Raw genomic sequence first — 21,450 nt, 5'->3', positions numbered from 1 at the left:
AAGAATAGAACTCACTTGTTTTTTTAAAGGAACATATGACCCTAAAAAATTTAAATTCCTAAGTGCCAAAGACTTCTGAAGTGAAAAAGTCTAAAAGTGCTCTTCTGACAAAATGCACAAGCATGCTGCATGCACGCACAGCTGCATACACCACACACACACACACACACACACACACACAGAATACAGCAAAGAAAATAAAAACTAGAATGAAAACAAAAGGATAAGAAGAGAAAGAAATGAGGAAAAATGAGCAACATACAAAACTCAAGTTAGAAGTGAGAAGGCAGAATTTTAAGAGGCCAGAAAAGGGAAGCATCAGAGAAAGTCTCCCCTTTAGTAGAATATATTACCCAGACCTTCTGTAAAAATGACACGTAATCCCTAAACAAGAATGCGAAAATTCTGAAATGCGATTGACTGCCACTTGTATGAGAAGTCTTCTTAGAGGAATTTACCCTTCTGTGCTGGTGGCAACTGAATAAGGAGTGAAAAGATTTTCTGTGAAGTTTAGATGTAAACATTAATGTAACACAGGGCTTTGCAGTACATTAATGATTATGCTTGTAATACATGCACTCCACCTTTTAAACAGTCAACGTCTCAAAACCCAAACTGATTTTAAAAGCATGGCCGGAACTAGCAATACTACTCTTTAGAAAATTTTATCAGGAAAACAAAAGTATTCCAAAACAAGCTCAATCATAACAAAGCAACAGTACTTCATAAAATACACATATTCTAAAAAGGAAAGAATGGTATAAACAAATATGCTCTAATAAAATACTTACAAGTTAGATCAACTATTTCCCAACTAGTGTAGAATGACACTGAATTCTAATACAAAGTCAGATGAAACACTGATGGAATCCTGGTCAATGTCGTTAAGGCATATGCCATGAAAACCAGACTCAAATTATTTTAGGTTAATAGTTTAACACAATGGTTTTCTAAATCTATTAATGCTGAACAATTTCAAGGCAGTAAGGATGAGTTAATGCTCCCTTAAACTCTTTATGCTGTTTAGTTCTGCTTTCTTTAACACTGAGTTAAATAGCCTCCACAGGTGTAAGTTAAATCTTCTTAGTGCCAGAAACGAATCGACACTATAAAAGCTGACCACTGAAATGAGTAAGTTAATTAATTAAAACAGCTTCAGAGAGAATTTAAAAGGTAGTTGTTGAACCTGTTCCTCTGCTAAGACCTAACCCCTGACAGAGACAGAGCCACCTTCACCACTGCTGCTAGTTCCTTGCAGAGAACACAGCATTTTTTAAGCCGATCATATTTTTTAAAAGCTGTTTAAAATCAAGTATATGGCCATGATATTTACCTTACTGTTCACAAAGTGCTTTCACATAATGAAAAGTAATTACATTTTCACCTCACAAAACAACTTAAGAGAGCAAATCCATCAAGGCAAATGGTGTCATTATGGCCATAAGGCAGATGCAAAAGAGGCGCAGGGCGGTGAAGTGACTTCCCAAGGTGCACCACTGGTACCTAGATGTCATAGTTGCTACATCAGCACTCTTTCCACTACAATCAAACAACTCTCCTTCATAAGCCCTTATATGGAAAGCATTTTTAACACATAACTTTAAATGTAGTTTACTTCAATCTGGAAACAGCCTATTGGTCGCTATCGATAAGCCTTTACCAAAAGCACAAGAAAAAGTCAGACGTTTTAGTTCTTAATACTCGACTGACCAATATTATGGTCACAGATGACTCAAGTAGCTTTCTAGAGCCTTACAAAAGACGGCTCCCACTAAAAAAAATCAGCCGGCAGTAATCAGGTTATAAAATAACAATAACCAATGAAGTCTCTCTTACTATTACTGAAAAATATCTAAGAGAGAGATGGCACATCATATATAACTCTTAGAAAATGCCATCTTTGAATAAGACAGTTGTATTTCTTGTGATTCTTTTAGAAGAAATCTTTTCTGTACATGTCAGATATAAGATACTCATAAAACATATTTGACAAAAGTAAAAATTGGTGCTTTATTTTAGGGTACATACAGTGACACCCTACCCAGAAATGACTAATATTTGTTAGGCAAGCTGAGTACAAACTAAATGGTAAAAAAAAAAAAAAAAAAAAAACTATGGAAAACAGCTAAAAGAAAATGTAGACATCTCCAAAAACAATCTTAATTTTAAAACTAACACTGGGCTAAAAGATATTATAGTACATATCCTGTAATAAATTATATTTGAAAACTGAAAAAATACTAAATTTTTCTCTCTGCTATTAACAGCCTTCATGTTATGGTCAATAATAAAACAAATTGGGGAACGCTATATCTAGGGGGAAAAAAATCCAAAGTAAAAACAAAGTTTCCCGTCTGGCTTTACAGAATATCTTTAAAGCTACTCCAGGAGAATGATTATTAATTTTAAAAATTGTAACTATACAAACCTGGTTTTTAAAAAGGGATTTAAAATAGTTAATGTTTAAGACTGCAAACCCAGATCTGATTATGCCAAAATACTTTATATTTTTTAAGTGAATACTTACCCAAAATATGCTTGCAAACTGCAAATGGTGATTTTGATTTCCTAAATGATAAGAATATGTGCTCTGCATGCTGGCGTTGTTCATTATTGACCATGGAAGGTGGTGCCTTGAGAGTTAAAAACAAGAACAGATACATTTATTTAATGACAAAGCTTAAACAATACCATATTTTTACCCACAAGAACAGAAAATGCTTTCACTTTTAAGTGGCAAGAGAGACAAATTCTTGCTTAACTTTTTAAGGAATTACAGTATAAAACTTGATAATAAATGTCGAAAACATGGTTTCAGAAAAAAGGAAAAAAATTCCTGGCAAGGTTTGAGTCAGAATTCTTTAAAGGTTTTTTAAAAACCTGCATTTTAGAAAAACAGATACTTATCTAACATTTTTGGGGGTTTTAACATTTAGCTGACTTATTACCACTTTTTATTCCAAAATATACCACTTGGACTAACTTGACCTAGTTCAAATAATTTCAAAATTATTCAGTACTGGGGAAATTGAATCCAAGTTACTAAAAATCAATTTCCAAAAGCAATCCTTTAAGACACAGGATCAAACAGTTCCACCTCAAATTTTCTAAAATCACTATTAAACCAGAAAAATTTGGGAACAGTTAAAGTTTGGAATTTATGAAATGTATTTCTGAATAATAAATTAATCACCCAAAATCCAGACTTCTCTCTTAACAAAAACAATTTCTAAAGTCTGCCCAAGTTTTTAAATACCATTTTGGTGTAACAATCGTTCTTCTAAAGACAATAATCTTTTGAGTCAGATCTACCTAAAATGTACATTCCTGTTACATGGGGTTTGGTTAACTTTTAACCTATTAAGACTTACAAATACTTAATTTGGGAAAGGCGGCTGGAGGTAGATGGCAGGAAAATAAACCTGTATTATTCAAACCATTATATAAAGAGGGCAAGTCATAATTTCAATTAAATAATCTAGATGATGAAAAATGTTACAATCAATTATATTAGATCAACACTCATTATAAATTATATCAATTATGCAACATTACTCACTCTAACTTCAGTCAAAATAATTTTTAAAAAGTTGTTCACCCAGGAAAAATTAACTACTGTGAATCTCTGGCTTCAGAGAACTCTTACAATTAGCCAAAGCCAGTTCAGACTACTATTCCTAATCATATAGCACCCTCTACAGTTCTCCAGATAAAACTGAAAATATTTCCATTAAAGAATTGTGTTGGCTGTTCCCTGTGGCTCATGCCTGTAATGCCAGCACTTTGGGAGACCAAGGCAGGAGGATAACTTGAGATCAGGAATTTGAGACCAGCTGGGCAACATGGTGAAACCCAGTCTCTACTAAAACCACAAAAATATTAGCCGGGTGTGGTGGTGCACACCTCCCAGCTACTCGGAGGTGGAAGCATGAGAATCACTTGAACCTGGGAGGCGGAGGTTGCAGTGAGCTGATATGGCACCACTGCACTCTAGCCTGGGTGAAGGAGTGAAACTCTGTCTCAAAAAAAAAAAATTATGTTAAATTCTTCAACACTTTTTTGAAAAGAATTTTGGGTGTGGCGGCTCACACCTGTAATTCCAGCACTTTGGAAGGCCAAAGAGTACAGATCACCTGAGGTCAGGAGTTCAAGACCAGCCTGGTCAACATGGTGAAACCTTGTCTCTACTAAAAATACAAAAAAATTAGCTGGGCATGGTGGTGCACGCCTGTAAATCCCAGCTACTCAGGAGGGTGAGGCACGAGAATCGCTTGAACCCAGGTGGCAGAGGTTGCAGTGAGCTGAGATCCCGCTGCTGCACTCCAGCCTGGACAACAGAGCCAGACTCCACCTCAATTAAAAAAAAAAAAAAAATTACTAATAAAACTGTGAGGGCTGGGTGCGGTGGCTCACGCCTGTAATCCCAACACTTTGGGAGGTCGAGGCGGGTGGATCACCTGCCTGGCCAACGTGGTGAAACCATCTCTACTAAAAATACAAAAATGAGTTGGGCTCGGTGGCAGGAGCCTGTAATCCCAGCTACTAGAGAGGCTGAGGCAAGATAATCGCTTGAATCCAGGAGGCAGAGGTTGCAGCGAGTCAAGATTGCACCACTGCACTAGAGCCTAGGTGACAGAGTAAGACCTTGTCTCAAAAAAAAAAAAAAAAAAAAAAAACTGTGAACAGCGAACGATATTCTAGAAGTATTTTCGTCTTTCCATTTTCAAATTATTTTGTTTGTTTGCTTTTTGGGTTTTCTGTCTGTTTTTAAGACAGCCTCTCTCTGTTGCCCAGACTGGAGTACAGTAGCATGATCACAGCTCACCGCAGCCTCAACATCCAGGGCTCAAGTAATCCTCCTGCCTCAGCCTCCTCAGCAGCTGGGACTACAGGCACGCGCCAAGTCGAGCTAATTTTTGTATTTTTTGTAGAGATGGGGTCTCACTGTTCTGCCCAGGCTGGCCTCCAACTCCTGCCCCTCAGTGATATGCCTGCCTTGACCTCCCAAAGCACTGGGATTACCGGTGTAAGCCATCATGCCTGGCTAATTTTCAAATTTTTTATTCCCACCACCTTCTCTAGTTCAATAAGATGAGTCTGTGGGGTTTTTGTTTTATTGCTTTGTTTTGTTTTGTTTTTCTGAGATGGAGTCTCTCTGTTGCCCATGCTGGAATGCAGTGGCATGATCTAGCTCACTGCAACCTCCGCCTTGGCCTCCCAAAGTGCTGGGATTACAGGCGTGAGCCACCGTGCCCAGTCTTTTTTGTTTTGTTTTTTAAAACGGGGTGTCACTCTGTCACCCAGGCCGGAGTGCAGTGGCATGATCACAGTTTATGGTAACCTCGAACTCTTGGGCTCAAGGGATCCTCCCGCCTTTGCCGCTCCTGTAACTGGGACTACAGGGGCATGCCACCATACAGGGCTAATGTTTAAATTTTTGCAGAGGGTAGGCACCAAGGCTTATGCCTGTAATCCCAGGATTCTGGATTACAAAATCCCAAAGTCTGCTGACATTATTGACCCTGTGTATATGGCATGAACACTACTACCCATGTTATACTGCTACAAATACAAATCCATGAGTTCCTCAAGCAATTTCTGAATCATACATTCTTTCCTATCTTCCTTGAAAAGCACAACACATGCATAATTGTGCAAATCAATATGCTAGTTATTCTACAAAGAAAAAACTGTCTAATCTAAAAGATATCCTCACAGCCACATATACTTAATCTACTAGAAAGAACAGGTCTGAATATATTAATATAATAAAGATGATATTCTATTTATGTCAGATTTTAGAAATAGTAAACTATAATCTAAACGTTGGTTTATATTAATCACTTGGTTAAATATTATCATACAAACAATAAAATTATCAAATCAATATATTAAACGGCAGGATGGTAGTCACTTTAGTTTTCTACAACCAAAATTTTAAATTCCTTCTTGAAATCTACTTGGCAATGGTTTCCAAATGGCAAGCTATCTGCATCAGACAGTCCTAGAAATCATCTAAAACTGGCAAGTAGATTTCCAACCCCAAAGGATTCTACAGGCTGGGAGTCAAAACCAAAACTACACATTTTTCCCTCAAAGTTCTCCAGGTGGTACTGACCCATAAAACTCCCCACTGTCAAACCTTACCCTTCAAAAATCTTAAGTTACCCTTCAAAACTCTGCTTCCGTCTTTCCTTCCTTCATTAGCCTCCACTCACCTTTCCCCAGTTGTCCAAGCACAACTAACATCTCTGTTCCACCTCACATAACACACTGCTTGTCCATCTCTATCACCCAACTTGCATAATGGACTACAAGCCTTTATTTGCTGCCCCTGCCCTTTCTTTTGTTTTTGTTTTTGAGATGGAGTTTTGCTCTTGTTGCCCAGGATGGAGTGCAATGGCGTGATCTCCACTCACCGCAACCTCCACCTCCTGGATTCAAGCGATTCTCCTGCCTCAGCCTCCTGAGTAGCTGGGATTACAGGCACACACCACCACGCCCGGCTGACTTTTGTATTTTTAGTAGAGACAGGGTTTCTCCGTGTTGGTCAGGCTGGTCTCGAACTCCAAACCTCAGCTGATCTGCCTGCCTTGGCCTCCCAAAGTGCTGGGACTACAGGTGTGAGTCACCAGGCCCAGCCAGGAGAGAGGTATTTTTAAGCTAGTCTTTGTACTATTCTGACTAGGACAGAATATACATGTTGTCTTTGGACTAAATTGAACATGCATGTTAAAATGTTTACTGTGAGCACTAAGATATTAAAACTAAGAACATAGTTTACGACAACAAACTATGGAATGAGAAACAAGATTGTCAAACCCTTGAAGAAGGCAAGAAAGAAAAAATCACATGCACACACAATAAGATAACAAAAATAAATTATAGTTTATCAGTAATGACAAGTAAATGTAATAAAACTAAATGCTCTACATAAAAAACTAAGATTGACAGACTGGATAAAAAAGAAAATCCAAAATTATTCTGTTTATAAGAAATGCATATAAAACTCAAGGACATGGAAAGGCTGAAAGCACAAAGATGGAAAAAGTCCTTGTGCGATGGCGCATGCCTGTGATCCCAACACTTTGGGAGGCCAAGGTGGGAAGATCACTTGAGGTCAAGAGTTCTAGACCAGCCTGGTTAACAAAGCAAGTCCTTGTCTCTACAAAACAATTTTTAAAATAAAAGTGAAAACATAAGTTTACAAAAGTAGAAAAAAAATCTAATCAAAATAAAGTTAATGAAGTTGATGTAGCTATCAGAGAAAAACAGAATTTAGGGCAAAATATTACTAAAAGATGCTGGGCCATCTCATAATTATAAAAGGGTCAACTACAATGGCATGTAATACCATTTATACGCATAAAACAAAACAAACAGAACTACCAACAATTCCACTAGAGTGGAAGATTAACATGTAACTCTCAGTAACTGTTAGCTTAGGAAGACAAAAGAATCTAACAAATTTGATTTAATAGCATAAATACATTGCCCTTTAAGTGAGTATCACATTCTTTTCAAACGCACACTGAACAAAAACTGACAACGCACTAGGCTGTAAGGCATATCCAAACAAATTTTAAATAACAGGTATGTACGTGACATTCTCTGACCAAGAGCAATTAAGTAAGAAATTGACTTAACATAACAATAACAAAAACTAGAAAAATTCAAGGATGAAAAAAGAAATCATAATGGAAATCAGAAAACGTATAGGCCAGGCCGGGTGCCGTGGCTCACGCCTGTAATCCCAGCACTTTGGGAGGCCGAGGCAGGCAGATCACGAGGTCAGGAGTTTTGAGACCAGCCTAGCCAACATGGAGAAACTCCATCTCTACTAAAAATACAAAAATTAGGTGGGTGTGGTGGCGTGCGCCTGTAATCCCAGCTACTTGGGAAGCTGAGGCAGGAGAATCACTTGAACCCAAGATGCGGTAGGTACAGTGAGCCACTGCAGAGATCGTGTTACTGCACTCCAGCCTGGGCAACAGAACAAGACTGTCTCAAAACAAAACAAAATAAAACTATCGTTTACAATAAACAAAAAAGCCAAAAGTTCTTTATTTAGAATAACTAATCAAATTGGAAAGGAAAAGCACAAATATATAAACAAGCAAGAATTAAAAGAGAAAGCAACTACACATGCCTCGGAAAATAAAAAGACATTAAAAGGATACCAAACAGGGCCGGGTGCGGTGGCTCATGCCTGTAATCCCAGCACTTTGGGAGGCCGGGGTGAGCATATCACCTGAGGTCGGGAGTTCGAGACCAGCGTGACCAACATGGAGAAACCCTGTCTCTACTAAGAATACAAATTAGCCAGGTGTGGTGGTGCATGCCTGTAATCCTAGTTACTCGCGAGGCTGAGGCAAATTGCTTGAACCCGGTGGAGGCTGCAGTGAGCTGAGATCACGCCATTGCATTCCAGCCTGGGCAACAAGAGCGAAACTCCGTCTCAAAAAAAAAAAAAAAAAAGGATAGCAAACAAATTTATGGTGATAAATACAGCAATTCCAATCCTATACAGATTTCTTCAAGGGACTACAAAAGAGGAAACACTCTTCAGGCCATTTTAGGAGCACAGCATATCATCATAAATACGCCAATACCAACACCAGATGAGGACAGTGGAGGAAAAGAAATTTATAGGTCAATCCTACTCATGAACACAGAAGAAATCTTAAGATATTTCACATAAGGGAGGTGATGGATATGTTAACTAACTTGACTTAATCATCCCACATTGTATATATATATTAAAACATTACACTGTACCTGCAAATGTATACAATTATGAGTCAATTAAAAATATTAATAAAAAGATATTTCATAAACCAAATCCAACAATGGATGTTAAAAATAATAATGATGATAATAATATACACTGTGACCAAGTTAGGTATCCCAGAAATGCAAAACAGAGTTAACATTAGAAAATAAATAAAGCCGAGCACAGTGGCTCATGCCTGTAATCCAAGCACTTTGGGAGGCTGAGGCTGGTGGATCGCTTGAAATCAGGAGTTCGAGCCTGGCCAACATGGTGAAAGCTCATCTCTACTCAAAATATAAAAATTAGCCAGGCATGGTGGTGCATGCCTGTAGTCCCATAGTCCCAGCTACTCCGGAGGCGGAGGCAGGTGAATCACTCGAATTTGGGAAGTGGAGGTTGCAGTGAGCCAAGATCATACCACGGCACTCCAGCCTGGGTGACAGAGTCAGACTCCATCTCAAAAAAGAAAAGAAAAAGGAAAAAAAAAAAAAGAGGTCAGGCTCAGTGGCTCATGCCTATAATCCCAGCACATTGGGAGGCTGAGGCAGGTGAATCACTTGAGGTCAGATCAAGACCAGTCTGGTCAACATGGCAAAACCCCATCTCTACTAAAAATAGAAAAATTAGCCAGGCATGGTGGCTCATGCCTGTAGTCCCAGCTACTTGGGAGACTGAGGCAGGAGAATCGCTTGAACCCGGGAGGCAGAGGTTGCAGTGAGCCGAGATCGTGCCACTGTACTCCAATCTGGGCGACAAGAGCAAAACTCCATCTCAAAAAAAAAAAAAAAAGAGAAGACTAAAATAAGAAGAAAATGAATGATGAAATGATCTAGAAAAGAGAGGCAATAACTAAATAAATCAACCCTATTACATTACCCTCAATTTTTTTTATTACATTGCCCCAAGTATATAGCATGATCTTTTGAGAAGGTATAAAAGAAACCTGGAGGGTGTTTTGTTTTGGTTTGGTTTGGTTTGGTTTGGTTTGTGGCAGGGTCTTGCTCTGTCACCCAGGCTGGATGGAGTGCAGTGCTGTGATCATAGCTCACTGCAACTCTGAGCTCCCAGACTCGATGGATGCTCCCACCTCAGCCTCCTGAGTAGATGAGACTACAGGTGCAGGCCTCCACACATGGATAATTTTTTTTTTAATTTTTTGTAGAGACAGAGTTTCACCTTGTTGCCCACTCTAGTCTCAAACTCCTGGGCTCAAATGATCTGCTTGCCTCGGCCTCTCAAAGTGCTGTGATTACAAGCATGAGCCACTGCACCCAGCCTGGTGGTCTTTTGTGAAAGGTTTCATTGAATACTGTTGAGAATTAGAAATTTTTCATTTCCCAACCATAATGACAAAGAGAAGAAAACTGACAAAAGACATTTCACATTCACAATTATGAGATAAGTCAGAAGATGAAGGCAAAAAGACACTTTTTTTTTTTTTTGAGACAGAGTTTCACTCTTGTTGCCCAAGCTGGAGTGCAATGGTGTGATCTCAGCTCGCTGCAACCTCCACCTCCCGGGTTCAAGCGATTCTCCTGCCTCAGCCTCCCAAGTACGTGGGGTCACAGGTGTGCACCACCATGCCCAGTTCCCAGTTAATTTTTTGTTGTTGTTGTTGTTATTTTTAGTAGAGATGAGATTTCACCATGTTGGTCAGGCTGGTCTCCAACTCCTGACCTCAAGTGATCCACCCACCTTGGCCTCCCAAAGTGCTGGGATTACAGGCATGATGAGCCACTGCACCCGGCAAAAAGACAGTCTTTCTGTGTTGTTCAATGCAGTAGCCACTAGACAGGAGACGTTTAAATTTAAGTTAATTACAATTTTAGCTCCTCAGATATACTAGGGATATTTCAAGTGCCGTGTGTGCATGGCTAGTAATTGTCACATTGCAAAACACAGATACAGAATATTCCTATTACTGCATACAGTTTTTACAGACTGAACTGCTCTAGACTGTGTCAATCATGGTAAAATGGATCACATAAGTGTCATCTCAGACCTTGAGTCTTCAGATGATGTGTTATATCAGTGGTTCTTAATTTAGGTAATTTTGTCCCTCAAGGGACATCTGGCAGTGTCTGGAAACATTTCTGGTTGCCACAACTGGGGAGCACTAATGGCAACTAGTGGACAGAGGGTAGGGACACTGCTAAACATCCTACAATGCACAAACCAGCCCTCAGCAACAAAAAGTATCCACCCGAAATGCTAATAATGGCAAGGTTGAGAACTCTGGCCCTAAATGAATTTTCTCCAACTCAACAATCAATGAACAAACATACTCCCAAGGAAAAAAATGTGGTAATCTCATTCAGACAGTCATTACACGAGAATTACATCATTACCCAATATTCTGTGACAAGAACCCAAAACAATCTGTTTCTGCTGAAAGGACATGTGATATCATTCTTTCATCTTTTATGATTTGTGTGTAAAAAATGCTTGATACAGTTCATAAGTGGGCAAATGCTAAAGGTAGGTGTATACATAAAGTTAATGAAAAACTGTTTTGATCACTCTAATTGCCATTTATAAATCTAAAAATGAAAATGATTTGTAACTACAAAACAAAGAATGTTCATCTTCTCTTCATCAATATTGTATGCCACCAGTGTTTTCAAAAGCATTATGAGAGTAAGAAAAAGAACCAGAAGTAATAAGAAGATAGAACCTGTTAAGGATGCATTTAATATCTAAAATCAGTATTTCATTTTGACAGTGGGAATGCAACAACCAGAAATAATGAGTTAGAACCTATAAGAATTATTTGAAATGTGAAATCTGGGGCTGGGCCTGGTGGCTCATGCCTGTCATCCCAGCACTTTGGAGAGGCTGAGGTGGGAGGATCGCTTGAGCCCAAGGGTTCGAGACCAGCCTGGGCAACACAGACAAACCTTGTCTCTACAAAAAATGCAAAAATTAGCTGGGCATGGTGGCCCATGCTTACAGTCCCAGCTACCTGGGCAGCTGAGGTGGGAGGATTGCTTGAGCCTAGCAGGTGGAGGTTGCAGTGGGTTGATATTGTGCCACTGTACTCCAGCCTGGGCAAGACAGCAAGACTCTGTCTAAAAAGAAAAAGAAATAAAGAAATGTGAAACCAGTGTTTACAAATCAGAAGAAATATGCAAAGAGCATGGCCAGGCACAGTGGCTCATGCTTGTAATCCCAGTGCTTAGAGAGGCTGAGGCAGGCAGACTGCTTGAGCTCAGGAGTTCAAGACCAGCCTGGATAACATGGCAAAACTCTGTCTCTACCAAAATACAAAAATTAGCCGGGTATGGTGGTGTGTGCCTGTACCCCCAGCTACTCAGAGGACTTGAGCCTGGGAGGCAGAGGATGGCGTGAGCCGAGATTGCGCCACTGCGCTCCAGTCTGGGCAACAGAATGAGACCCTGTCTCAAAATAAATAAATAAATAAATAAATAAATAAAGAGCAGGCCATGAGCATTGGCTCATGCCTGTAATCCCAGCACTTTGGGAGGCCAAGCTGGGCCGATCACCTGAGGTCGGGAGTGTGAGACCGGCCTGACCTGACCAACATAGGGAAACCCCATCTCTATTAAAAACACAAAATTAGCCAGGTGTGGTGGTGCATTCCTGTAATCCCTGCTACTCGGAAGGGTGAGGCAGGAGAATCGCTTGAATCCGGGAGGCAGAGGTTGCAGTGAGCCAAGATCGCACCATTGCACTCCAGCCCGGGCAACGAGAGCAAAACTCTGTCTCAATAAAATAAATAAATAAATAAATAAATAAATAACGCAAACAGCCACACTCTAGACTTGTGGTGTCTAACACAGTAGCCACTACCACAGTGGCTCCCTTACACTAGCCACGTTACAAGAGCTCAAGACACATGTGGTTAGGGGCTACCATATTGGAGAGAGCAGATAAAGAACGCTTCCATCAGCACAGGAAGTTCTATCAGCTAGCGCTACTCTAGAAGAAATCTAATTAACTCAACATGTATTTATCAACTGCTTACTATAAGGTTATCCTGATTTGATGCCATGTTATTTGATACATTAAAGTACAAAATAGCAGCTAACATTTACAGAGCACTTACTATATCCCAGGCACTGAACACTTTTCTTTCAATGTATGTTAAATAATTTAATCTTTGCACTAACTCCCTGAGGTAGCGGTTATTATTTGTCTATTTTTTTAAAAAAGGTGGGGTCTTGGGCCAGGTGTGGTGGCTCACGTCTGTAATCCTAGCACTTTGGGAGGCCAAGGCCGGCGGATTGCCTGAACTCAGGAGTTTAAGACCAGCCTGGGCAACACAGTGAAACCCTGTCTCTACTAAAATACAAAAAATTAGCCAGGCATCACAGCGGGAGTCTATAAATCCCACCTACTGGGGAGGCTAAGGCAGGAGAATCACTTGAATCCAGGAGGCATAGGTTGCAGTGAGCCAAGATGGCGCCAATGTACTCCAGCCTGGGCAACAAGAGCAAAACTTCATCTCAAAAAAAAAAAAAAGTAGATTTTTTTTTTTAAAAACACATGCAACATTCAGGCTGGGTGTGTTATCTCACACCTGTAATCCCAGCACCTTGGGAGGCCGAGGCAAGCGGATCACCTGAGGTCAGGAGTTTGAGAACAGCCTGGTCAACATAGCAAAATGCTGTCTCTACTAAAACTACAAAAATTAGCCAGGCATGGTGGCATGCCACCTGCAGTCCCAGCTACTCTAGAGGCTGAAGCAGGATAATCGCTTGAACCCGGGAGGCAGGGGTTGCAGGGAGCTGAGATCACACCACTGCACTCCAGCCTGGGCAACAGATTGAGACTCCATCTCAAAGAAAAGAAAATAAAATAGAAACGCATGCAACAAATTTACTAAAATGGAGTATTAATTTATGGTCTAAAGTTTTATATTATAAAAAATTCAAACTATATTAAAACTATATTAAGCGCTTCTTCCATCTGCAATCTCATTCCCTATGTAGCCATTCTTAGAAGTTTAGTATAGGCCAGGCACAGTGGCTCTCACCTGTAATCCCAGCACTTTGGGAGGCCGAGGCTGGCAGATCAGCTGTGGTCAGGAGTTCGAAACCAGCCTGGCCAACATGGTGAAACCGTGTCTCTACTACAAATACAAAAAATTGCTGGGTGTGATGGTGCACGCCTGTAATCCCAGCTACTCAGGAGGCTGAGGCAGGAGAATCGCTTGAACCTGAGAGGCAGAGGATGCAGTGAGCCAAGATCGCACCATTGCACTCCAGTCCGGGCGACAGAGCAAGACTCTGTCTCAAAAAAAAAAAAAAAAGAAGTTTAGTATATGCCTTCCATTTCTGTTGCTACGCATATAAAAAATATACATAGAACTTTTTCTAGAAAACAGAAATGGGATCATATATTCTGTTCTGCAATTTTTCATCTATTTTGAGTATCTTTCCATGTTCATTCAGATCTTCCCATTAAAAAAAAAACTATCACATTTTAGATATATGTATTTTTTAAGAGTTCCATAAAATTCCATTATACAGAATACCAGTATATTAAATCAATTTGGTATAACTGGACATTTATGCTGTTTCAATCTTCACTACAGCAAAGTACACTACGGTAAACATTCTTTGTGTATAAGCAAGTATTTCCATAAACTGAATAAATGGCCAGAAGTGAAATAGCTGGGGGTCAGCTATATATTTAAGGCTCTTGTATCGAAAACTTGTAGCATACTTCCCTATACCTTTACAAAGTAAAATACCATTTTATTCTTAGTTCTGCTTCTAGACTATTCTAACTTTCTATTCTTTTCCTATGCCAATGCTAGGTTTCAATTACTGCAGTTTCTGAATACATTGTAACAGTTGCTACATCAAGTCCCCAAATCCTTCATAGACTTCCAGATATATTTTCTAATCAATTAATTTTTCTCCTATCTCTGAAAAGGGTAAGGAGGAAAGAGAGATTTTGATTGACATTATATTCAATTTACAGATTAATGAGGGAGATGCTGCCACCTTAACCGTACTGACCTTTCAGATCAAGGAGCATAGCCTTCATTTTATTCAGATCTTTTATATTCTGCAAATAAGCTATATCATGTTCTTCACAAAAATGGTGCATGTTTCTTATCAGTGCCCTATAATTTATTTCTACAGTTTTTATTTCTAATAGAATGGAATATTTTTTCCAATTTTAAGCTGATCACTGTTGATATAAAGGAAATCTTGCAACTCATTTATTTTTCTTATATCTGGTCATCTTTCCAAAGAACTAGTAGTTCCAACAGTCTTTTAGTTATTTTGCTTAAACTTTTTTTCCGAAATGTTATATCACCTGCAAATAATCATTTTTTGGCTTTTCTTTTCAATATCTGCACTTATTCCCATTTTTTATATTACTGTATCAGACCCTCCAGAAGGTGCTAAATAACAGTTATATTAGGACTCCTGTTTTACTTCTGAGGATATCATCATTTAATACATGGTTTCAGATAACTATTTGTTATCATACTGAGAATTCCCTTCAATCCCTAGTTTATCCAATTGTTTTAATAATAAAATGCTGTCGCCGGGCGCGGTGGCCCACGCCTGTAATCCCAGCACTTTGGCAGGCCGAGGCGGGTGGATCACAAGCTCAGGAGATCGAGACCACGGTGAAACCCCGTCTCTACTAAAAATACAAAAAATTAGCCGGGCGCGGTGGCGGGCGCCTGTAGTCCCAGCTACTCAGGAGGCTGAGGCAGGAGAATGGCATGAACCCGGGAGGTGGAGCTTGCAGTGAGCCGAGATCGCGCCACTGCACTCCAGCCTGGGCGACAGAGCGAGACTCCGTCTCAAAAAATAAATAAATAAATAAATAAATAAATAAAATAAAATAAAATAAAATGCTGTTAAATTTTAACAACTGCCTTTTAGGCATCTATGGATGATTTCAAATGTCTTTTCGCATTTCTTCTGTGGATCACTGGCTATGTTCCAATTAGTTTGACACAAGTCCAACTGCAAATACACATTTAATTGAACTGAATTTGAAATATAAATTTCCTATTAATTAGCTTTTTTGAGAAAAAGAATTATGTTAGTGTCAGTTTTCTAATATCTAGTGCCACCGCAGGTACTAAAAGACGGGGCCGAAATAAACAAAAATGCATACTTACTATAACGCATCTTTCAAATAAGAAAAGTAGATTCAATTAATTAAAATTTTGATTTTTATGACATGTGTACTGTGGTTACAAAAAAATAAAGGCAATGTACCTTATACATTGAAGGGCTCAGGAAATATCTACTATATAAATGCTCAAATATTCCTCTAACTCACTGTATCTCCCCAAACTATACTTTCTCAAACTATATTCCCCAAAATATATATCTCTATCTGGGATATCACTTATCAAACTAGAAAATTCCGATTTATCTTTCATGATTCAGCTTGAGGGTTACCTATTCCAAGAAGCCCTTTCTCGGTCCCCATCTCAGCCTGACAGATGTTTGTACCCACTTCTGTTATAACATCACCAACCAACATTTGCTCACAGCCTGATAGATGTTTGTACCCACTTCTGTTATAACATCACCAACCAACATTTGCTCACAGCCTGATAGATGTTTGTACCCACTTCTGTTATAACATCACCAACCAACATTTGCTCACAGCCTGACAGATGTTTGTACCCACTTCTGTTATAACATCACCAACCAACATTTGCTCACAGCCTGACAGATGTTTGTACCCACTTCTGTTATAACATCACCAACCAACATTTGCTCACAGCCTGATAGATGTTTGTACCCACTTCTGTTATAACATCACCAACCAACATTTGCTCACAGCCTGATAGATGTTTGTACCCACTTCTGTTATAACATCACCAACCAACATTTGCTCACATTTTTGCCTTTTTCCACTCCTTGAAAAGAAGGTGCTTCTTCTGTCCCCTCAGCACACACAGCAGTGTCTAACATGCTGTGTTTCTATCTACTGAAGAAATATTCTAAAACAAATCAATGGCCAGAAATTGGATTCCAGATCCAAACTAGCTGTATGACAACAGGCAAATCATTTACCATCTCTGAATATCAGGTTTTCTTATTTATTTATTTATTTATTTATTCTATTTTTTTGAGACAGAGTCTCGCTCTATAGCCCAGGCTAGAGTACAATGGCACAATCTCGGCTCACTGCAACCTCTGCCTCCTGGGGTCAAGTGAGTCTCCTGCCTCAGCCTCCCAAGTAGCTGGAATTATGGTATAGGCATATACCACCACGCCCAGCTAATTTTTGTATTTTTAGTAGAGGTATGGTTTCACCATGTTGGCCAGGCTGGTCTCAAACTCCTGACCTCAGGTGATCTACCCACTTCAGCCTCCCAAAGTGTTAGGATTACAAGTGTGAGCCACCACGCCTGGCCAGGTTTTCTCCTTTATAAGGTTTAGGAATATCTCATCCTATTTACTTCACAGGACTGATATGAGAATCAAGTAAGACAAAATTTTTTCTATAGGACTACAGATGTGCAAGCATTTTAGAAAATATTAACCAAATTCCACTACAATAAAATCTATGAAAACCAGTCATGAATCTCGTTTATTAAAGTTGGAATTACACTCACTAAATCCATCCTGGTTTAAAAACCAATGTATGGGCCGGGCGCGGTGGCTCATGCCTGTTAATCCCAGCACTTTGGGAGACCAAGGTAGGAGGATCACCTAAGGTCAGGAGTTCGAGACCAGCCCAGAAAACATGTTGAAACCTCGTCTCTACTAAAAATACAAAAATTACCCAGGCATGGTGTCAGGCACCCGCAATCTCAGCTACTTGGGAGGCTGAGGCAGGAGAACCACTTAAACCTGGGAGGCAGAGGTTACAGTGAGCTGAGATTGCATCATTGCACTCCAGCCTGGGCAACAGAGTAAGACTCTGTCTCAAAAGAAAAAAAAAGGCCAGGCGCGGTGGCTCAAGCCTGTAATCCCAGCACTTTGGGAGGCCGAGACGGGCGGATCACGAGGTCAGGAGTTCGAGACCATCCTGGCTAACACGGTGAAACCCCGTCTCTACTAAAAAATACAAAAAACTAGCCGGGCGAGGTGGCGGGCGCCTGTAGTCCCGGCTACTCGGGAGGCTGAGGCAGGAGAATGGCGTAAAAACCCGGGAGGCAGAGCTTGCAGTGAGCTGAGATCCGGCCACTGCACTCCAGCCTGGGCGACACAGCGAGACTCCGACTCAAAAAAAAAAAAAAAAAGAAAAAAAAAGGGAAAAAAACCTATGAAAACTACTTTTCCATAATGTATCAGTTGGTATGTGTGCTCTGCACTATCTTATATTATTGCTACACACAATCACTAAGGACAATCCAAAACAACCTAATGAAGACAGGGAGACAAAACCAGGTAAATTCAAGACAATAAATAAAGGGCTCTTTGGACTTCAAATGAATGTGGCATCAATACTGTGAGAACACTAAACTTTTCAATACTGTTGTCTCTAAAATCAAAACACCTCCTACGTTTCAGTATACAAGAGGAAGTGCATAGGTCACACACAACTGCCATGCCATATCATATAAGAAACTCAGCCGGCACAGTAGCTTATGCCTATAATCCCAGCACTTTAGGAGGCCAAGGCAAGAGTATCACTTGAGTTCAAGACTAGCCTAGGCAACATAGTGACATCCTCTCTCTACAAAAAAAAAAGATTTTTTTTAATTACCCATTCAAGGCTGCCATGAGCTTTGATCATGCAAAAAGGGAGGGGGTCGGGGGGACTTAAGTATCAATGCACAGTTGATGTCCATGGGTGGAGGCGGCTTCTGGAACTAACTTCTCATGGATACCGAGGGACGACTGTACTACTTTATCTGGCAGCTTATCCAATAACCTAAATTGATTGACTATAGATGTACCATATTTAGACATTTTCCATCAAGTAATAAAATGTAACATTTATAGTATATGTTGACTGAGAACCAACATGGTTGAGTAAAAAAAAGTAAAAAAAAAAAAAAAAAAAAACCAGTATAACTTCTGAAAGGGGAGTCTGGTGATCTCAGCCTGGATCAGTTATATCACGAATTTGCTCTATGACCTGCCTTGGGCAAGTCACTTCTATCTCTTTGAACCTCAGTTTCCCCATCTGTAGCGTGGAAGGGAGAATGCTTAGACTCGGTTCTTATTTTTCAGAGTTTCTAGTCTCTCAGAGATGGTGATAAAAGCTCTAGACCCTATTACTAAAAATGTATGTTTACATCAAAAAATTTGTTACAATTTCCTTCTGATATTCATCCTAGACTCCCTAAGACCTCTGTACTAAAAGATCTAAGATTCTTCTGTGTTCTAAAATTCTATGCTGGTTTCCATAAAACAACTATATGAGTTACCTAATAAAAAATTAAGCAAAAATAATTACAAAATATATCACTATTTGCATTTTGAATCTCAAAGCATATTAACGGTTAAAATACAGCAATTTTCCATAAGATTTATTCAGACCCACAGATGGATAAATGCTAAGATCACTCTGTTTAAAATATGTATCTTAATGCTTAATAATTGAAGGAGCATTAACAACTTTAGCCCTAGAGAAATTAATTCACCTCCTTTCTGGTCCCAGTATCCTATAGCTTAAGAACCAGAGACTGGTAACAGACAAACCAGAGTTTGAGTCTCTACCCCTTGCTATGTAAATGTGTGTAGATTACCTAGCATCTCCACGTTTTGAGTTTCCTTAGCCTGTAAAATGAAAACGAAAATAACAGGCCAGGCACGGGGGCTCACGCCTGTAATCCCAGCACTTTGGGAGGCCGAGAAGGGTGGATCACGAGGTCAGGAGTTTGAGACCAGCCTGGCCAACATGGTGAAACTCTGTCTCTATTAAAAATACAAAATTAGCCGGGTGTGGTGGTACACACCTGTAGTCCCAGCTGCTCAGGAGGCTGAGGCAGGAGAATCGCTTGAACCCGGGAGGCGGAGGTGGCAGTGAGCCAAGACTGTGCCACCGCACTCCAGCCTGGGCAACAGAGCCAGACTCAGTATCAAAAAAAAAAAAAAAAAAAAAAGCCGGGCGCGGTGGCTCACGCCTGTAATCCCAGCACTTTGGGAGGCCGAGGTGGGCGGATCACAAGGTCAGGAGATCGAGACCACGGTGAAACCCCGTCTCTACTAAAAATACAAAAAATTAGCCGGGCGCGGTGGCGGGCGCCTGTAGTCCCAGCTACTCAGGAGGCTGAGGCAGGAGAATGGCGTAAACCCAGGAGGCGGAGCTTGCAGTGAGCCGAGATCGCGCCACTGCACTCCAGCCTGGGCGACAGAGCGAGACTCCGTCTCAAAAAAAAAAAAACAAAACAAAACAAAACAAAAAAAAAAAGCCGGGCGCGGTGGCTCATGCCAGTAATCCCAGCACTTTGGGAGGCCAAGGCAGGCAGATCACGAGGTCAGGAGATCGAGACCTTCCTGGCAAACACGGTGAAACCACATCTCCAGTAAAAATACAAAAAAAATTAGCCGAGCATGGAGGCAGGCGCCTGTAGTCCCAGCTACTCCGGAGGCTGAGGCAGGAGAATGAACCCGGGAGGCGGAGCTTGCAGTGAGCAGAGATCGCACCACTGCACTCCAGCCTGGGTGACAGAGCGAGATTCCGTCTCATAAAAACAAAAATAAAAAATAATAAGATTAAAGTAATAACACCTACCGCACAGACTGACTGGAGAGAAAGTGATATATGTAAAGTGGCGGGCACAGTGCCTCGAACATAGTATGGACTCAATAAATGAGAGCTATTAATAATAATTTGGAATACAGCTTTCATATTAAGAAATAATACAATAACTACTCTACACATCTTTGGTACAAATTTCTGAATACTTAAGTGGAAATTTCCAAAATGTCATTTCCTTTTTTTTTTTGAGACAAAGTCTCACTCTGTCGCCCAGACTGGAGTGCAGCAGCACAATCTCGGCTCACTGCAACCTCTGCCTCCCGGTTCAAGTGATTCTCCTGTCTTCGCCTCCAGAGTAGCTAGGATTAAAGGCGCCAGCCATCATGCCCGGCTAATTTTTGTATTTTTAGCAGAGATGGGGCTTCACTGTGTTGGCCAGGCTGGTCTTGGGCTCCTGATCTCAAGTCATCCGCCCACCTCGGCCTCCCAAAGTGCTGGGATTACAGGAATGAGTCACCCCACCCGGCTGTAATTTCCTGTTTTTAATAACATAACACTTTTTTCAATAATCCTCTCCTCTGAAAAGATAAAAAACATTTAGACAAGTTATTTATACAACATATGACAGACGGGGTAGAGTGGAAAGACACACAGCTTTAGAGCCAGACAGAACTGAGTTCAAGACCTAATTCACTGGGCCACTTACACTTTCTCAACCTTGTAAAGCTGTGGCAAGGATTAATAAAATATGTAAAGTATGTAAAGCATCAAGCCCAATATCTAGCACTCAATAAACAGTACTTACTACTATTCTTCTCACCTACTCCTTATAGGTGATAAAAGTAGCTTTGCCAGGGAAGAGGGAAGATATTGGAAAGCACAAATACTAGTTTATATTATTAAGCCAATGACAAAGGACACTGATTTTACCTGATGAATGTAGAACTACAGCCGTGTTTTGGGTGGCATACTCCTTCCAGAATCTAATGAAAACAGAGCCCCTAGCTCCTAGGAAAATGTTCAGGAATTTTACGAAACGCTACATGTCAGGGATTTTTAAGAATCTT

At 40.2% G+C, this 21,450-nt stretch overlaps 4 protein-coding genes across 21 annotated transcripts in view; 2 read left to right on the top strand and 2 right to left on the bottom strand.

The window, feature by feature from the left end:
• Positions 1-21,450, top strand: part of MRPL57 (mitochondrial ribosomal protein L57) — a 407,990-nt gene that overhangs the window by 153,586 nt on the left and 232,954 nt on the right. The gene's annotated exons all lie outside the window — the stretch shown is intronic.
• The window catches only part of SAP18 (Sin3A associated protein 18), a 556,924-nt gene that overhangs the window by 335,184 nt on the left and 200,290 nt on the right, over positions 1-21,450 (top strand). The window lies entirely within an intron of this gene.
• EEF1AKMT1 (EEF1A lysine methyltransferase 1) overlaps positions 1-21,450 on the bottom strand; it is a 351,602-nt gene that overhangs the window by 179,373 nt on the left and 150,779 nt on the right. The gene's annotated exons all lie outside the window — the stretch shown is intronic.
• XPO4 (exportin 4) overlaps positions 1-21,450 on the bottom strand; it is a 113,676-nt gene that overhangs the window by 90,894 nt on the left and 1,332 nt on the right. For 2 of the 3 annotated variants that reach the window (XM_050766730.1, XM_050766728.1), the window contains exon 2: positions 2,528-2,633. In XM_050766730.1, the coding sequence (XP_050622687.1) occupies positions 2,528-2,633 (106 nt within the window). Of the gene's footprint in view, positions 1-2,527; positions 2,634-21,450 lie in introns of those variants that run through there. The other variant, XM_050766729.1, reaches the window with a different exon arrangement.

The sequence above is a fragment of the Macaca thibetana genome, chromosome 17 (genome assembly GCF_024542745.1).
Source record: "Macaca thibetana thibetana isolate TM-01 chromosome 17, ASM2454274v1, whole genome shotgun sequence".
Taxonomy (NCBI): domain Eukaryota; kingdom Metazoa; phylum Chordata; class Mammalia; order Primates; family Cercopithecidae; genus Macaca; species Macaca thibetana.
The sequence above is the reverse complement of the archived record's forward strand: the minus strand, read 5'-3'. Positions and strand labels throughout refer to the sequence as shown.